The sequence below is a fragment of the Mercenaria mercenaria genome, chromosome 4, assembly GCF_021730395.1.
Source record: "Mercenaria mercenaria strain notata chromosome 4, MADL_Memer_1, whole genome shotgun sequence".
Taxonomy (NCBI): Eukaryota; Metazoa; Mollusca; class Bivalvia; order Venerida; family Veneridae; genus Mercenaria; species Mercenaria mercenaria.
The window spans coordinates 32,991,479-33,011,300 of NC_069364.1; the positions used below are offsets into that span (position 1 = coordinate 32,991,479).

General features: G+C 34.6%; 1 protein-coding gene across 5 annotated transcripts in view; it reads left to right on the forward strand.

The window, feature by feature from the left end:
• LOC123551416 (unconventional myosin-VI-like) overlaps positions 1-19,822 on the forward strand; it is an 87,076-nt gene that overhangs the window by 13,756 nt on the left and 53,498 nt on the right. For 3 of the 5 annotated variants that reach the window (XM_053540905.1, XM_053540904.1, XM_053540907.1), the window contains exons 2-11: positions 2,931-3,082; positions 5,801-5,944; positions 6,145-6,274; positions 8,096-8,260; positions 9,751-9,848; positions 10,301-10,465; positions 12,479-12,559; positions 13,736-13,919; positions 14,476-14,620; positions 14,958-14,993. In XM_053540905.1, the coding sequence (XP_053396880.1) occupies positions 2,966-3,082; positions 5,801-5,944; positions 6,145-6,274; positions 8,096-8,260; positions 9,751-9,848; positions 10,301-10,465; positions 12,479-12,559; positions 13,736-13,919; positions 14,476-14,620; positions 14,958-14,993 (1,265 nt within the window). In that variant the 5' untranslated portion in view covers positions 2,931-2,965. The remainder of the gene's footprint in view (positions 1-2,930; positions 3,083-5,800; positions 5,945-6,144; positions 6,275-8,095; positions 8,261-9,750; positions 9,849-10,300; positions 10,466-12,478; positions 12,560-13,735; positions 13,920-14,475; positions 14,621-14,957; positions 14,994-19,822) is intronic. The other 2 variants (XM_053540906.1, XM_053540908.1) reach the window with 1 other exon arrangement.

The following is a 19,822-nucleotide window of genomic DNA, read 5'->3' on the forward strand; positions in this document are numbered from 1 at the left end:
GTTTTGTTTCCCATTTTAATGTTTACAGTGTATTTTAACCTGTGAATAAAGACCACCTCCCAATAAAGACCACATTTTGGCTCTCCCAAGGGTGGTTTTTATAGACAGGTTTGACTGTATACAAATGCCATGCACACTCGCATACATGCCTGCATTGATTTTATGGATTTATATGTGATGAAATCAACACTGTCACACATATGGTTTGGAAAAAGTGTGTAACACACATAATTATATAAAGAAGTTTAGAATGACAGGCAGCCACTATATCACACCTAGGTCCATTGTGGTACAGGTATATTATTCTCTATTGATTTGTTAACTTCTGGCTGCAGAAGAGCTATTTCAGCTATGATACTTATTATAGACTTCTGCCGTTTTTATTGAATACATGTTGGTGGTCCTCGTTATGGAAAAACTTCTACCAGCAGCTCATTTAATTGCTGTTGTTCTTTTTCTATTAATAGGAAATATTCAGTATCATAATTGTATCAACAGTTTGAAAGGTATGTTGTATAGAAAATAATGTGTGGTTTGTAACAAAAACTGCTGTTTAAACCTTGTTGAGTTGAAAGGTTTTAGAATTAATCCTCAGTTTATTTTAATTATTCAATTGGTTTATTTGATGACAAGCCTGTTAAAATTGTTCATTGTTTTTCTTTTATCTTATTTTAAAAGCTGCCTGCTTCAGTTAATACATAAAGGGAAAGGTTAGGTATATACTTGTACATGTTTCCGATATTGATGTTTTACAGGTGTCAGATCATCAGTCATGCAGCTGTAATGTACAGTTTTTAGTTTGCATTCAATATTATGCACTGTATAATCTATACTGGTTTTTATATTTATTGATTGTTTTATATCTTTTATGAAGTATATCTTGAGGCCATACCAAATTGATTAATAGTTCTTCGGAAAATTTTCAAAAAAAATGGGAGCGAGCGAGCGAGCGAAATTTTTTTTTTTTTTTTTCTCAATTTCGATTTTTTCAGAGGCGGGTAGCTTTTACATGGAGCGAGCGGTTATTTTTTTTTTTGCAGTAATGATTATACATGAAGTTAACATTTCTTTAAGAATAACACAGAACTTAAACATTTACAGTGTGACTAACACAGTAGATTGCTTTTCTGTATGTTTTAAAGACTACATGAATGGTTTTGCAAATAAATTCTTGCTAAAACTCACTGAATCACTTTGTTTTTATTTTGTATTTATAATTACTGAGGGATGAGTGTCTTATTTTTAATTTTGATTGTTCTACATTAATCTGAAGGCGTGCCCATTTAACGGCAGAGGATGAGGAATATTTAAGACAAAACGGCCACCCAAGTGGAATAACATATCTTCTGAAACCCAGTTAGATGGCTTCGTCACATGAGCAACTTTGTGCCCCTAGTGAAACTCCAAACGGTAGAGGTGAGGGGAAAGTAATAAATCACTTGACCAATGAGACCAAACGGAGTTGGGCACACAAATGCTTCGACATTGCTCGAATCCATTGGAATAATTTCTTAACTGATAAGGTTATAATTAGCTTAAGTTTTTGTGGTAGAGGTTCAGTTCAGTCAAAAATGATAACAGACGGACAAAAAATGATCCCAATATGGTCACTCTTTAAAAGTGTTATTTGTTGTGCTTTGATTGACCAAGAAATTTTGAGTTGGGAAGGTCTGTTTTTTCAGATTCTTCCTTTCAATCAATTCACAGCCAATTAATATACAAACAGGGAAAATTAGGGTTACAATACGACAGAAATTATTTTTTATATCTACACTACTTATTTGAAAAGAGCTCTAAACTTTTTTTTAAAATTTTTTTTTAATGAATATGCTGTATGCATTTTGACAGAATATCTGATTGCCGTACTAAAGAAGTTACGTTCAAAACGATTTGGGCCCTAGAAAATTAATGTGATGGATCAGTCAGGATCTGTGAACAAACTTTTTTTTAAGAAAGCACAGGCTTTGGCTCTAGATCTAAAATATTGAACTAAACAACTGATAACAAATGGTTTGAAAACGTTATCTTTGTTATTTTCACTGTATAATTTGAACAATCGTAGAACGTGCCTACTTCATCACCTACTGGCACACCGAAGGCCATGTGTGGCACTAGCACAGACACTCCAGATTTAAAACAAATGATGAACAACACAACAATTCCTGACTTTTTGAGTTTATGTCATCAGCTACATGTATTAAGAACGCATGGATTCCGATCAATATCACTTTGACGCATTAAAACAGCGATAAAACCTGTTTACCGTTATCATTCCAGACCGCGTAATCAGAAAAAAAAAAATTTTCGGCGATTTTTATGTACGTGTGGGCGGGTGATTTTTTTTTTCTTGTTCTCGGGAATGAAATCACTGATGCAGTAGTTCTGACGAACGACAAATCAATTTGGTATGGCCTGAATCATCAGAATAACCAAGAGTTTAGCCGGATGTATGGTTTAGCCTTAGGCAAGAAATTTTATGTAATATGCAGTATTTTTTGTTCCGCTGTCAAATGGGCTTGGGGCTTGTGTTTGATATTCAATTAAGATAGACAAATACAAAATCTTAACAGAATTTTACTCACAATTCAAAGATTGTACCTTACTTCATAGATTTGGTATCTAGACCAAGGTTTTATGGTTTAAAATGTTACCAGTATAGGTTTTTTAGGGGTCCTATATGGTCAAATTTTCAATCACTTTAACAAGGTGAAGTGTCCTGACAGTTGACAAAAAATGCTGTTTTGGTTGAAAAACATGAAAATTATGCCTCCAGAAATAAATAATTTCTGAGTTGAAAAAGAGGTAAAGTACACCTTATTATATCAGGGTTTTGTGGGACCAGGAAGATGTCCAAGTGATTCAAATTAGGTCAAGCTTTCTTCAAAATTGAGCCAGGAAAAATTTGCAATGTTTAAATTTGCTTTTTTCAGGTTGACATTTGAGGACAGACATCACTAACTGAACCATGGATGGGGGTAAGAAAGTGTGGGTTCCCCACCCCACAGAGGGGTTCAAGCTAGGACGAATTGTGGACATAGGGTCAGAATTCATCACCATTGAACCATTTGATGCACCTGGAACTGTAAGTGCATTATTTTGTTACCTAAGTACTTGTATGTAATTACAAAAATATAGTCCAATTCTAACAAAGGTTATTCAAAAAAATAAATGCATATACAGAAGGTTCATGAAAGGCTAAATGTATATTCATTTTAATAAGTGTCAGAATCATTGAAGTGTAAATTTTGGAGTAAATAGGGAGACTTTCATTATTACTGTAGATACCTATGTATAATGCGCTTTCATGTATAATACGCACCCCCAATTATTGCCCAAAATCCTGAGAAAAACATTTTTGGTCAATTTTGAGGTGGATTGAAAATGAAAGTAGGTTTTACATTGACACCGGTAATAAATTATCTCCACGTAGGAGAGCGGATTTGGTCTCACTGTACTATCAATTTTTGTTTTCTTGAAAATAAAACCAATAGGATATATTTGTTGTTTCTTTTTTAAATATTAAATATTTTTTTTAATAGATATTAAGATAGGAAGCAATTGTTTTCAAAATCTCAGAATGGCATCTTTCAAAATGACATGAACTTCTCAATTCAAACCGATAAAACTTGTAATAAAATGTGTGATTGTGTCCTTTGTTACGATCTGTTAAACTGTACAGATCAAATGGCCAGTAATTATCAGCAATTAGCGTGACACCTCGTGTCAGTTTTGTCGTTCACAGTTTGATCTCGGTAAAGGATAATAGTCAATCTTTTATTAGTATCATAATATTTACGAATTTTGATATATGTGTCTTCAAAATATTATTAAAGGGTTTATATGAAATTAATTTTGATTAAGGAAAAATAAACTACTATTATCTATAATAGAAAGTAACGGCAGTTGTAGTTTTAAGCCTAGATAATTAGCGCGGAGAGCAGTTTCCCTTTACCGGAATGGTGAGAATCGTAAACAAACTTGTTTTGAAGCTGGAAAATCATCTATACCTGTGTATAATATGCACCCTGGGGGTGGTCTTGGGGGTAAAAAAAACTGCATTGTACACAAGTATCTACGGTATAAAAAAAGGTATTTTCAATGTTTATGGCTCAACACCCCTTGTCCACTTGTAAATACAAGTAGAAATCAGCTTAGGACCAGTAGACCTTGAAGCAGTACTTGTCCTATAGGATGAGTGCTAGCCTGGGAATCCAGTGTGACAGATCGGAATCGTGTACTTCCGGTAACGAAGGTTTCCGAACATTTCCGGTCCATACTTATACCTGTTTGTATATCTCATGTCTTTTCCAGCAAGAGGTTACATTTTTGAATATACTCACTTCTAGAATAGACTGTTAATTTTATGTTATCAACTTTCTGTAAACTATCAAAGCTTATCATTAACTGATACTGTTCACTTACAGATACACAAACTAATCTTGTTTGAATTGCTTGTATAGGTAAATTCAGTTAAACGAACTAGTGATCAGTGAAAATTACCAAATTCTTGGCAGCATTGCATCGTTTTCGTTTCAAACACGCGCAAATTTAATAGGGAGGTTGGTCATGACCAGCAGATGACCCTAATGAAATTGAGGTCAGTAGGTCACAGGTCAAGGTCACAGTGACCAAGAACGTTTAAACAGTTTTTGGACAATAACTTCAGAACGCTTGGGCCTAACACAGTGACCCGGAAGAGTTAAATGGTTTCCGGATGATAACTTGAGAACGCTTGTGCCTAGGATCATAAATTTTTGTACACAAGTGTAACATGATAAAATACAGGTCAGGTTCGACTTTGAGTTTAGTAGGTCAAAGGTCAAGGTCACAATGACACGAAACAGTTAAACGGTTTCCCGATGATAACTTGAGAACACCTGGACCAAGAATCATGAAAATCAATAGGGAGGTTGGTTATGACCAGCAGATGACCCTAATAATTTTGAGGTCAGTAGGTCACAGGTCAAGGTCACAGTGACCTGGAACATTTAAACGATTTTTGGACAATAACTTCAGAACGCTTTAATGGGCTTAGGATCACAAAACTTAATAAGGAGGTTGGTCATGACCAGCAGATGACCCCTATTGGTTTTAAGTTCAAAGGTGAGAATGACCCGTAACATTTAAACCTTTTCTGGGCAATAACTTGAGAACGCTTGGGCCGATGATCATGAAACTTATATTGAGGTTGATCTTGACCAGCAGATGACCTCTATTGATTTTGAGGTCAGTAGGTCAAAGGTCAAGCAAGTTCGGCTTTGACATTGGCTTAGTTCTGTGTCAAGGCCATATTGTGGGGTATAATTCGTCACTCCTGTGAACTCTAGTTGACTTTAATGTAACTCATTGTCATTTTTGTTTTTGACTAGCTTTTTTGTGTGTAATTAACTATCAAGCTGTAATAATTCTCAGTAACATGTACATGTATTTGATTGAACATTCACACAAGGCATTCTTTCTATCAGTTAAACTTACATAACAAAGGTAACTCTTGGTTAAAAACTGTTCAAATTATGGCCTTTGATGTTTTGCATGCAACTAGTTATCAAACTATATCTCAGAAACAACTGCATTGTATTTGACTTAAATTAGTAGCCCGACAATTTTCTGGTAGCCGCCCGGCTACGGACATGGGATTTTTGAAGCCCTGAGGTTAGAGCACGCTGTCTTATAGACACCAGTTATTCTTAACTTACAAATGTTGTCATCTAATAATAAAATGTAGAAACTTGCTGTTTGGTATTAGCAAAACTATTTAATGTTGACACAACCATTTTATAGCGGAGAAATGTATTTTCAGACATTAAAGGCAATGTATGACAGATCATTCCCGGCTGAAGAGTACGATAACAAGGATGTTGACGATAATTGTGGACTGATGTACCTTAACGAGGCTACGCTCCTCAACAATCTCAAGATGAGATATCTAAAAAATAAAATCTATGTGAGTATGCAGTAGAAGCTTAATCAGTTTTACCAAAACCAGTTTATAAAGTAACATTTAAGATCCGAGTTTTCATATTTATCTTACCAGTGCTATTTCAATACCTCTCAGATAAAGAATTAGAGAAATCTTGAAGACATTAAACTAACAGGTGAAAGTAAGTTTATATAGTGTCATGATGTTTTTAAAATATCTTTCAGACATTCACAGCAAACATTCTGATAGCACTGAATCCGTATGCCAAGATTCCAGACCTGTACTCCTCTGATTGTCGGCACAAGTATAAAGGGAAGTCACTTGGGACCATGCCTCCACACGTATATGCTATAGGTTAGTTCGCACTTTTATAGCAAACAGCCTTGTAGCATTTAATTATGCCCCCCTTCGAAGAAGGAGGGGTATATTGTTTTGTATATGTCGGTTGGTATGTCGGTCGGATCGTAGACCAAATCAGTTTCTCGATGATAACTCAAGAATGCTTGGGCCTAGGGTCATGAAAGTTAAGAAGTAGATTGGTCATGACCAGCAGATGACCCCTATATGTTTTGAGGTCATTAAGTCAAAGGTCAAGGTCACAGTGACCAGGTTGATCATGACCAGCAGATGACCTCTATTGATTTTGAGATCAATAGGTCAAAGGTCACATTGAGCCATGATAGTAGAACTTTTCTGCCAAATAACTAGAGAATGCTTTGGTCTAAGATTGAATTTGATACGGAGGTCACTTATGACTGGTAAATAAGCCATAATTATTGATTTGATGTATGTCAGTATGTCAAACACCCAGTGCACAGTGACCAAATAATTTCTGTTGTGCAATTACTGAATGGTAATCTAGGTGGTATTTCGTGTTCTACGAGCTCTTGTTTAATCTTCTTGTCAATATTCCTGTCCTGATCTCCTCAGATTTCTTGCACAACTATAACAGAAAGTCATTTTGAACCAGGCCTCCACACATGTATTTACACTGTAGGTAAGTTTAGATATTTACCACAAACAAAGTAAATATTCAAATAGTACTGAATCAGAAATCCATATGCCAAGTTCCCAACCTGTTTTCCTCAGATTGCCAACCCAAGTACAAAGGGAAGTCACTTGAGACAGTGTCACCACATGTGTATGCTATAGGTAATTCAGGCTGTCAGGGCAAACAGTCTTTTAAATTATCTGTAGGTCAAGTTCATTTTCGCAGCAAATATTTTTGTAGCCATATGTGAAGATGCCTGACTTGGCAGCCTGTCAGCACCAGTGCAAAGATAGGAACCTTGCTTTCACATGTTTAGGCTGCAGGCAGGTTCAGACATCATCAGCTAGTATTCTGTAATTATAGCATTAATAGGGATGACTTTTGAGGCCAATTTTGACAATTGCAATACTATTTTATTGCAGGTTACTATTGCAATACTATTGCAATAGTTATTGGCCACCATGTTTTATACAGTAAAACTACCAACTATATATATTTAATCAAAGTTTCTAAGAAATGAAGATATGAGAACTAAATTTATTAATTACCTCCCAGACTTCTCAGTCCTTTATGGTAGTTTAAGTCCATGAGGTTAACTATTGTAATAGAGACGTAAACATTTTCCGAGACGCAAATGAAAGCTGGCTCTGTTTTTTGGGTTATAAATTATTTCTATTTTTACTAAAATTTCAAAACTATCGAAACTATTGATTGTTGAAGGAACTATCGGCGATTGTTATTGGATCGTGACTTTTCTATCGATATGTACTATCGGGACACTCGGGATCGCAATGCATAGATATTTCAGTGTATCGTTACACCCCTAAGCATTAAACCATTTTGCAGATATTGCTGAGCTCCAAATAAGCACAGCTATAAGATAAGTAGCTAGAAACCATGCTTTTACACTTTCATTCTATAAGCATTGACTTTTAATGAGATAGAATGAAGGGAAGTCACCTTGACTCTGGTGTGCCAAGTAATTTTAAAATCCCTTGATGAATGGCAGAGTTATGGACCGGACACGACGGAGACCCTATTAACCTTTTACCTCTAAGTAAAACCATGAGTTAACGAGAAAACACACAGAGTTTTGCTTGTTTGTTCCACTTTATATAGAAATAAATGCAAAGAAACACTATTTTTTAACATGCAGAAGTTCAAAAGTGTTTTTTTATTTACAGCGGATAAAGCATACCGTGACATGAAGGTGAACAAAGCCAGCCAGTCGATCATTGTCTCGGGGGAATCTGGTGCCGGAAAGACTGAGTCAACCAAATATATCCTGAAGTATCTCACAGACAACTGGGGAACTAAGGCTGGTCCTATAGAACAAAGAATTATAGAATGTTAGTAACTGTTAAATCATTAATCGTCGGAATTTTCTTTGATTTTGTGGATGTGTACGAGAATAACACTAGATCCCATCTTACAATAAAAATGTTTTATTAGTTCATTGGAGTGGACTCATTGTTCCTCCAAGCCTGTTGTCTGTCAGTCACTCAAAGTGTAATAAGGTTAAAAGTACATGATATTTTTTCTCGAAACTTGGTACATGGATAGATGGCAATATGGAGAATTACTCTATTGCTGTAGCAACATATAGTTTAAAAAAATATTAGAAAAAGATGGATTTTGTGATAGCTTAAAAAGAACAAGTATTTTTTTCATGGTTTGTCCGTTGTGTGTCTGTCTATCGTTAACATTGTCAATTTCTTTAAACATCACTTCTTCCAAAACCAATGAGTAGATTTTGATGAAACTTGGCCTGGATGTTCTTTGGGTGGTCCTGTACAAGATTTGTTCAAATGGTTGCGCTTGGTTGCAAAAAGAGGCTGCCAGAGCTAAAATAGATTTTTTTTCGAACAGCATCTCCTTAAGCACTGATCTGGTTTTGAAATAATTTCACATATTAAATGGTCCTTATGTAACCTGTGAACAAGATTGTTCAAATTATTCTGATTTGTCAAAAAAAACTTGGCCGTTAGGGGCCATGATCACTTTTCCCTGTATGTATACAATGGAAACTTAAAAAATCTTCTTGTGTGAAACTGAAAGCCCGATTTTAAAGTAATTTTACACAAATGGTCCTTGTGTGACCCTCTTCCAAGATTATTCAGAATCATTTAAAAACATGGTGATTTTAAAATAATTTTACACATAATGTCCTTGCGAGACATTTTACAAAGATTGTTCAAATTATTCTGATTTATTAAAAAACATGGCTGCCAGAGGGCATATTCACTTTTCCCTTTATGTATATAGTGTAAATTGTATGAAACTGTTGGCCCAATTTTGAAATGATTTCACGGTCCTTGTGCGACTTTCTACCAAGATTGTTCAAATTATTTTGATTGGTCATAAAACATGGCTGCCAGAGGGAGTTGTCACTTTTCCCTTATAGTTATATATTGGAAACTTTAAAATTCTTCTTTTCAGAAACAGCAGCCCTAGTTTTAAAACAATTTTACACAAATGTTTCTTGGATATTTGACGTTTGATATCCGGGTTTGACTGTCTACTGTAATTGTTCAAATTATTGCCCTAGGTGCAAAAATGGCCATGCCCATGTGTGTGAGATGTATATAATATAGACTGATACAAAAGAAACTTTGAATATCTTCTTCTTTGGATCCATAGTTAGCTAGAGCCTTGATATTTATATAGAACAGGTGAGCTGTTTAGGGTCAATGACCATCTTGTTTTCATATACAGATCTCATATTTAGCTTGGCTATTTGAAGAATAAGGAGGGCTATTACAACTGAAAAATAATGTAAGAAATTAAAGTATTTTGAAAAATCAATTTTATTATAATTGTACTCTATTGAAACTTTCAGCTAATCCTCTCCTAGAAGCATTTGGTAATGCAAAGACAGTCAGAAATAATAACAGTAGTAGATTTGGAAAGTTTATAGAAATCCATTTTGATAACAAGGTGAGTCAAGTAGCTTTAAACAATACAGTAAATTAAGGTATAATGTTAATTTGCCTTTTATATTGTGACAAGACTTTAGATTGAATTATTCTTCAAACATGGTAATGCAATATTGTAAACAGGATTTTGTTTTTAACTCACTGTTAAGTTTCCTAAACAATGGTCTTAGACTTATTATAAAATCATTAATTTCCATGCATGGTCATAAAATATTGTATGTTGCAATATTTGAAATAGCTGTACGTTTTATATCTACCACCAGCGAAAAGGCATGCAGATATTTATATTATTAAAAAGAAAAGATCAGGTAGTGAGAGGTTTTGTATCAATCAAAAGTGCACGAGTGTTTATTATAGATGCTGAGTTGCAAAAAGCTTTTAATGTCTGTCCATCAGCAGTGCCAGTGTACTAATTATAGGAAACATTAAAATGCTCTGTTATTTTTCTTTCAGTTTCTAGTAGCAGGAGGTTTTATATCTCACTATCTGCTAGAAAAGTCCCGTATTTGTGTTCAAAGCAAAGAAGAAAGGAACTATCATATATTTTATCGCATGTGTGCTGGCGCACCACCGGATCTCTTCAAGAAGCTTCAGCTAGCTGCACCGGACCAGTTCTTTGTATGTTTTAGTACAGTGTTTTATTGCGGAGATTCAGCTGTTCTGTTGTGTCCTTAGTTTGAAAGGAATAGGGAGACAAAAAAGGGATTTGGAACAATTATAGGGGGTTTTGATAAATAGGCTTTATGTTCTGTAATACAGAATTTATATATACTGAACAAAAACAGTTAATCTGCCATTTATTAGCTCAACTATTCCTAGAATAGGTAGAGCTATTGGACCTGCCCATTTGTTGGTGTCGGGGTCTGTGTCTGCGTTAGTGTCCCTGTTTGGTTAAGTTTTTGTATGTAAGCTAGGATTTCATTAACCACTTTTGGGAACACATTGAAACTTTACACATTTATTCACTGTGATGAACCAACTTGCATTGTGCAGGTTTCATAATTGTGTTTTGCCATTTTACAGAATTATGCCTGTTTTTCAAGTTAATTTTTTTATGTAAGCTGGTATCTTAGTAACCACTTAATGGGAATGGTTTGAAATTTCACACACTTGCATTGTATAGGTTCCATAAGGTTCCATTTTATAAGGTTATGCCCTTTTTCAATTTAATATTCATTCAATTGACAAGGCTGTTTAATAGTTGAGTGTTACTGTCCTCCGACAGCTCTTGTTATTTTGCCAATATTTTACAAAAGTACAAAAAATATATTGTATAAATTAAAAAAATTCTTAGAACAATATTTAAGACTTTGTACCATAATTTAAAAAGTCACAAAAATACACTAAACTGTCTAGAATTTTCAAACCAGTGAAAAATATTATGAAGGGGGGGAAAATGACAACAAAAACAAAATAGCTTCAGTGTCTAACCCAATCCAAAAAGAGGATTTGATATTCAACTGTTTTCTACTAAACATTCAAACTTCTGTATTCTTATGAATGGTATTTAGTCACTTTCTATAAATGGGTTGTGGTAGTAAAATGATTAAGAGATATAGGGATACCTTTGGGTGTTATAGTTTTGAAAGTTTGATCTGTTGTTAACAGCATGTTGATCTAAATGTATGCTCAATTTCTAATAGGTACATTCAGTATTTTTAAGGTAATTGGCAATAGAGCAAAATGGTGGGTAAGCTGTTATGTTCAGTATGTATGGATTATGTCTTTTTTTTATGAAACTTTTGACATGTTTTTGGTTTAAACATATTTATTTATCAAGATATACATGGCATATAACATCCATACACTACAAATATCAAGACAAATGGATTGAATTGAAAGCTGCTAGAGCTTACAGTAATTCTCTCCACAAGATGTTTTTCAACTCAATATTTTATGAATGTTGAAAGAACTACACCACAATTATCTTTTGATGTATTTACATCCTTTTAATGTGATAATTTTTTCCATTAAGTTATCTTTTGACATAATACGGTTTATTTACAGACTATATATTGCGGTTCATATACTGTGAAATCATTGTTTTTGTTGGTGGCTGATTGTTTGCTTCAGTCCACAAAATTTAATTGAAGCAACTCAGACATGCACATTTCCAATCTTATAAGTTGATAAGAGTTGTTTTTTTGTAACATTTCGTTTTCAGCATAATTTGTACATAGGTGTTCTTATATTGTCTTACAAACATTGCGTTAATTAAGTTAATTGACCTTTGTCCTGCATATTTTTAATGATGAGTGATAATAGGGCCTCAAATCAAAATGTTATTAAGGGTAGGTAATTTTTGTATTGCCTTTGTTATTACCCTTGTGATTAGATATTGTGAACCATTTTCAGCACCAGAATGTTGTGTTCAAAATTGTTGTGAAAAACCTGTTTTACAGCAGGTAAACATTTTGTACATTGGATGTTTTTTCTCAGATGCTCTGAACTATTTGAACAGAGGTTTGAAATTTTGCATACATGTATTAACAAAATTCCAAGGTTTAATTTGACCCTGCTGTTGTGAACGTATGTCTTCCTACCTTTAAACTTGTCAGCTGTTGTGATTTATGTTTGTAATGATGTACTATTTGATGGTAAACTTTCTCCAATTTTTTGCATGCCTTTTAGTATCTGTCTCGTGGAAACAGTCAGTACTTTACCACTAGAGAAACAGAGAAGTCCCTTGGAAATGAAAGGAAAAGTCAGATGGTAAGTATAGTGCATGAATAATCCTATTTTTTGTGTATTCCTTATTAAAGGGCTCTTCACAGATTTATGAAAAGTAAAGTTATCTGAAAACTGAAAGAAAATTCCTGTTAAATTGATAAAATTTAGTAAATTCATACACAGATTCACTCAAAAATTACTTTTGAAAGGAGAAGACTGTATATACCATAGTTCTAGTCAAGCCAGATTTACCATGTTACATTTAATCAACTTATTTTGAAGCACTATAACTTAATAAAAAAACAGAAAAGTTTTAAAAAAAATATGCTCCATAATATTGCCCCCTTACCCCCACAACATCTTTCAAAATCTTTATGTTGGAATCTCAATGACTATGGTAGAGGTATCACAGTGTTGCCCCTGTCAAGTCAAGCCTCCACAGATACAGTGGTGTGGGAGAAATATTGATTTACTCCAGTCTGTCACAAAGCTTGTCCGCACTCTTTAAAGTTGAACATTTCTCAACCGATCTTCACCAAACTTGAACAAAATGTGTTTGCCAATAAGTCCTCGGCCAAGTTTGATAACTAGCCAAATCGGCCCAGGCACTTCCGAATTATGGCCCTTGAACATAATTACCGATACACAGATGTAGACCGGTTACTCCTACTCCAACTGATACCAATAGGCTGTAAACAGTATATAAAGACAGACTTACTATTCAGATGATGATTAGGCAGTCGTGGGAGACATGCTCTTTTCTCAAAAGCACTTTGAGTTGTATGCCAATGTCAGAAATAATTCTTGGGTCTTACTTTACCAATGAAGTAGAAAGGTCCCACAATGAACATAGCTATCTTTATCTTGTATAAATGGATCTTAATCAAAGCGTTGATAGAATGATGAAAATATGTAAATTAGAGTGATGAGATAGCTTTTGTCTAGACACTACTCAATTCTTTGCTACAAGTACATAGTCCTCTTTTATCCACTTTTTAGCTCAAACCTTTCTCTCGCTACGTTTCCCAATTTTGTAAATGTATTTTTGCATGATTCCTTTCAGAATTAGGTATTGAAACAGTGATTTGTTTGTGATTTCCCTTTACTCCATTAAAAGAAAAAAGCCAACTGGCTTGTTTTCTGTGTAGAAACAACAGGTTCCCTGAAATAGACAATATTTTTGTGACAAATTGTAATATAAAGTACTTATTTTGACAGTTTCTAAAGAATGGCAGTCTACATGACCCAGTCCTAGATGATGCAAGAGACTTTAAGGTATGTGATGACGCAATGAACCATCTCGGTATGACGGAAGATGAGAGATTCTCAGTTTACACGATAGTGGCCTCAGTTCTACATCTTGGGAATATCAGCTTTGAAGACAACCATGAGGATACCAAAGGTAGCATGTCTAAAAATTTATACTGTTTGAATAACTTTTCAGGAATGACCAGGAATGGTACATATTTTCTGTTTTATTGAGGTTATTTCATTTTCCTATGCCAGCTCAGCTAGTAGAACAAAAGATGAAATATTAAGAAAAGTTCTGTAATTTGGATTCGTTGATGAGAGATGTAGACTGCATAATTTTAGCATAGGCTTTATGAGAATTTTACAGATTTCATGGTTAGCAACCTCATTCTTGTAGTTAAGAATTTGCAAAACATAAATGTGTGTGTCTTAGGACAGGACATGTTGTAGATTGATACTGATATTGGTATTTGTGAGTGGCATTATTAAAGAGTATGAGCAAAAATAAACTAAGGTGAATATGACCTATCTACAGTATAAGATTTATTCTTAAAAGTCATTCTTCCTCCACCTCTGAATCATATGAGTTGCAAGTTACCATTGAGAACAAGCAGATACCGGTGAGGAATCCAGGTGTCAGATAGGTCATCAATACTGTTAAACTTAATGTGTAAAAGCCTACAAAACAAATGTGTATTTATTAACAGGTGGCTGTATAATCACAGCTAACTCAGAAAAGTCACTGCAGATTTCAGCAGTACTGTTAGGGGTGGAGAAGGAAGAATTAAGGGAGGCACTTGTCACTCGAGTGATGCAGGCAACAAGGGGTGGAGTCAAGGGAACAGCCATCAAGTATGTAGCTATCTTGTCTACAATGAAGTAAAATTACATTTTTCTTCAAACAATGTTTTTAACATTTTTTTTTCTGCAGTGGCTAGAGCAAAAATTGAAAACAAGTAAATGAAGAAGTGTAAGTTCTTACTAACTTATTTGGATCTTCTTAGCTTTTATTGCAAAGTCTTGTTTATTAATAAAATCAATTTATGACACTTAGCAATATTTTATGAAGATTAATCATGTGTTGAAAACACAAAACACCTTGAAATACCAACATTTGATGTAGGTTTTGATGCAAGTGTTTTGAAGTAGACTATTTTAAGTAGACATTTTAATGGTGTTTCGTTTACAGGGCTTTAGCCAACAAAGATCATGGAGAAGTTATTATGTAAGAGTCAGGGGTGTCATTAATATTTGAAGAATAAACAGTTGCTTTAGGAAATGTAGCAATATCAGGAGCTTTACTTGTTACTTATTTATATGTACTGATAAACATGCAGGTCTATTAGAGAGAGATACAAAAAATTATAAACAATTTTTAATGTCTTCCTCAAGTAAAATATTGTCTATAAATGTTGCTGTTTATGAGAAAATCAAAGGAAAATAATATGTGGAAAATTGTACTAGAGATTATGTACATTATTTCAAAAGTGTTTCAGACACTTGCCCTTTTTATGCTCCCCGAAGGGGAAGCATATAGTTGGTGCTTCATCCGACTGCCGTTCTGTCCGTCTGTCCAGCAATTGTCTGGAGTATTTCTCAGCAACCACTGCTTGGAATTTAGCGAAACTTCATAGGAAGTTTGAATATCAAGAGGAAATAGGCATATCATCTTCATGTTCTTGCCGGATGATTTTTCACAGAGTTATTGCTCTTTGATTATTCAACTTTAGTATACTATAGTACAATACATGTCCATTGTATTTCTGAGCAACTACTGGTTGGAATTTAGCAAAACTACATAGGAAGCTTCACTATCAAGAGGAGATGCACAAGTTGTCTTCATACTCTGGCTGGTTGATTGATTACAGAGTTATTGCCCCTTGATTATTCAACATAGTATGCTATAATACAATTTTTGTCTGGAATATTTCCCAGCAAGGAGTCATTGGAATTTAGCGAAATGTCATAAAAAGCTTCACACCCAAGAGATGTGCATAAAATCTTCATGTTCTGGTCAGATGATTTTTTTAGTTATTGTCCTTTGATTATTTAACGTGAAATACAGTATTACCATTTCTAGTCCGCAGTATTTCTCAGCAACCATTGGCTGGAATTCATTAAAACTTCATAGTAAGCTTCTAAAGAGTAGATGTGCATATTGTCTTCATGTTTTGGTCGGATGATTTTTCACTGAGTTGTTGCCCGTTTAGTATTTGGCATAGTATACTTTAGTACCATTTATTGTTCTAAGTATTCTGCAGCAACCACTAGTTGGAGTTCATTGAAACTTCTATGAAGCATCACTCATTTCTACTTCATTTCTACCAAAAGAATAACCAGTTAACAGCTTTGTGTGTTGAGTACAGGATAAATGTGTCTTTGTCAAGATACTGTTATTAATGACACCCCTGGAAAGATATACATGTATATAACACCTGTGAACAAATAAAGGCAAGATTCCTTTATGTACAAACCTTTCAGCAGGAGCTTAGTGTTGCCAGATTCTGTGTTCTATATATGTCACCTCACCAAACATCAAACCTGTCTTATATAAATCACCTCCATTGTTAGGAGATCAAAGAAAGAACAACAACAAAAACCCATGTAGATTATGGGAACAGTAGAGGTACTGGGTACTCATGGGCATGTAAATTATTTCTTCATATGCTACATGCTTGTTTCTAACTAGCAGAAAAATCTGTATTGAACCCATTATTTTGGAAAGCTAAAGAACACAAACCACAAAACTACTTTTTTGAATTGGAGAGTTCAGTCCCTGACAGGAATATTCTTTGTGGAATTTCACTGTTGTCTATTGCCTCTTCATTTGATTCTTGGGTTATGTTGTAAGTTGCTTGCAGACATAAAAGCACTGCCTCGGACAGAGTTAATGAACATCTGGATATGTTATCTGCTGGAAGTAACTGAAATATGACTGATACATTTACATAGAATACTTAACAGTGAAACAGATAATTATGTGTTTGTCTATTTTTACAGTGTCAGATATCTTTTAAATCATGCTACTTTTTCATGTACCTTAATTAAATCTTGTAATTTTTGTTTTTTGGTTGTGGATGAATGTTGGGTTGCATTGCCAGGACTTGGCTTTAAGGAGATTCTTTTTTATCAGTTTTTCTGTTTGCCTTAAACATTTCTCTCTGGCAGATGCTTTGCAAGTTTTTTCATCTAGGTAGATATTGCTTTGCAATTTCTTTCAGACTGCTAGTGATTTACCCGTTATACAAATAAATAAAATCAGGTTTCTTCTTATAAGTTTCCTTTTATTTTGTACCTTCAAGTATAAGATTAGCAAATTTCCTGAAGCTTTCCAATTCCCTATTATTTTGTATGTGTTATCAGACCTTGGAAGAGTCACAGACCTGTTACATATAATTTCCTGCTATTTTACTTACCCCATTTCATCTATATTTGCCATCCCTAAACTTCTGTAAAATCATAGAATTTCACTGCACTAAATTTTTTTTTCAGTTGGCATTATTATGAAAATATTGAAGTAGCTTATTTCCTTTTGGCTGGGTTTCATAATAGTTCACTATTTCGCGAAATTCACTCTAGTATTTTGTGCATTTACATGATTGTTTGCTGTAAACTTGCAACATTTTTAGCTCACCAGAGCCAAAGGCTCAGGGTGAGCTATTAGGATGGGTCACCGTCCGGCGTCCGTTGTCCGTCGTCCGTCATCCGGCGTCCGTAAACTTTTACTTCAAACGACATCTCCTCATAAACCGCTAGGCAAATTTCATCCAAACTTCACAGGAATGTTCCTTGGGTGAAGCTCTACAAAAATTGTTCAAAGAATTGAATTCCATGCAGAACTCTGGTTGCCATGGCAACTGAAAGGAAAAACTTTAAAAATCTTCTTTTCAAAAACCAGAAGCCCTAGAGCTTAGATATTTGGTGTGAAGCATTGCCTGGTGGACCTCTACCAATTTTGTTCAAATCATGACCCCGGGGTCAAAATTGACCCCGCCCCAGGGGTCACTTGATTTTACATAGAAAAATCTTAAAAAATTTTCTTCTCAAAAACCAGAAGCCCTAGAGCTTAGATATTTGACATGTAGCATTGCATAGTGGACCTCTACTAAAGTTGTTCAAATCATGACCCACAGGGCCAAATTGACCCCGCCCCAGGGGTCACTTGATTTTACATAAGAAAATCTTCAAAATTTTTCTAAAAATTAACCAGAAGGCCTAGAGCTTAGATATTTCACGTGTAGTATTGCCTAGTGGACCTCTACAAAATTTGTTCAAATCATGACCCCCGGGGTTAAAATTGACCCCGCCCCAGGGGTCACTTGATTTTACATAGGAAAATCTTCAAAAATTTTCTAAAAATAAACCAAAAGGCCTAGATCTTAGATATTTGACATGTAGCATTGCCTAGTAGATTTCTACAAAATTTGTTCAAATCATGACCCCGGGGTCAAAATTGACCCCGCCCCAGGGGTAACTTGATTTTACATGGAAAAATCTTTAAAAAATTTCTAAAAATAAACCAGAAGGCCTAGATCTTAGATATTTGACTTGTAGCATTGCCTAGTAGATTTCTACAAAATTTGTTCAAATCATGACCCCCAGGGCCAAATTGACCCTGCCCCATGGGGTTACTTGATTGTACATAGAAAAATCTTCAAAATTTTCTAAAAATAAACCAGAAGGCCTAGAGCTTAGATATGTGACATGTAGCATTGCCTAGTGGACCTCTACAAAAGTTGTTCAAATCTAAACCCCCCAGGGTCAAATTGACCTAGCCCCAGGGGTTACTTGATTGTACATAGGGAAATCTTCATAAATTTTCTAAAAATAAACCAGAAGATCTAGATCTTAGATATTTGATATGTAACATTTCCTAGTAGACTTCTACAAACTTTATTCAAATCATGACCCCCGGGGTAAAATTGGCCCCGCCCCAGGGGTTACTTGATTGTACATAGGAAAATCTTCCAAAAATTTCTAAAAATCATCAGTTTGACATTCGAAACATGTAGCTCATATTATTCTGGTGAGCGATCCAGGGTCATCATGACCCTCTTGTAATTATTTTAAATCTGTTATCTTTAAAATTAAAATAATGCATTGATTAATGTTTGAAAGAAAATAGAAAACAGCGAAGTACCGGGTAGATACGGTTAATCTATCACAAATATTTCTGATTTCACTGTATGTGTGTACATGTACCATTTTAGATCATTTATGACTTGAGAGTTTTCCATTTTAAAAGATTTGTAATGTCTTTCATCAAGTGATCTCTTGCATACAGGAGCTAAATATGAATTTCTTCTTGTCTGTTGAAATACAGAAGCAGACTGTTTTCTCTGATTTATTTCATAACATACTTCAAGTTGATGCTTTCTAGACTGGCATAACTTAATGGCTTCATGAAAGCACCAATTATATTTCATTGTTACTGTGGATTGTAATTGTGAGTGAAATTACTTTGGGTAAAAGCAGAAGCTGCTTGGGTTGATGTCTGAATTTGGGTACTGAAGCACTTACAATGTGATTGTGATAACAGACTAGGAAGTTCTGCATGTTTGAATCAGATATTGTTTTACAATATAGAATTTTATTAAACTACATTTTTTTCAAAGCATCAATTTATCCAAAAGCAATTCAGCCAATAAAAGAGATAGGGTTGTGTGCTTAATTTATGGTTAAACCTATTTGAAAATATTGGTCCTACAGTCAATTTTCACAATATGCTTCTATGGTAAAATCACACTTTTGATGACATTTTCACATATAGAAAAAGTTCAACAATGTAGATGATAATGATACCTTTCATAGATGTAGATTTACCTTTTTAGCTCACCAGAGCACAAAGTGCTCATGGTGAACTATTGTTGTTATGATGTGTCCATCGTCAGTTGTGCGTCGGTCCATCTATTCATCAGAACTTACCTAATGTCAAAATTAATCCTAAGAAAAACAGTAGCGATGTCTGTTTAACACTTTATACCAGTGATATAACAGATTGTAGGCAACATTTATGCTACCTGTTTATCGGCTGCCAGCCATTATTCTAGGGTT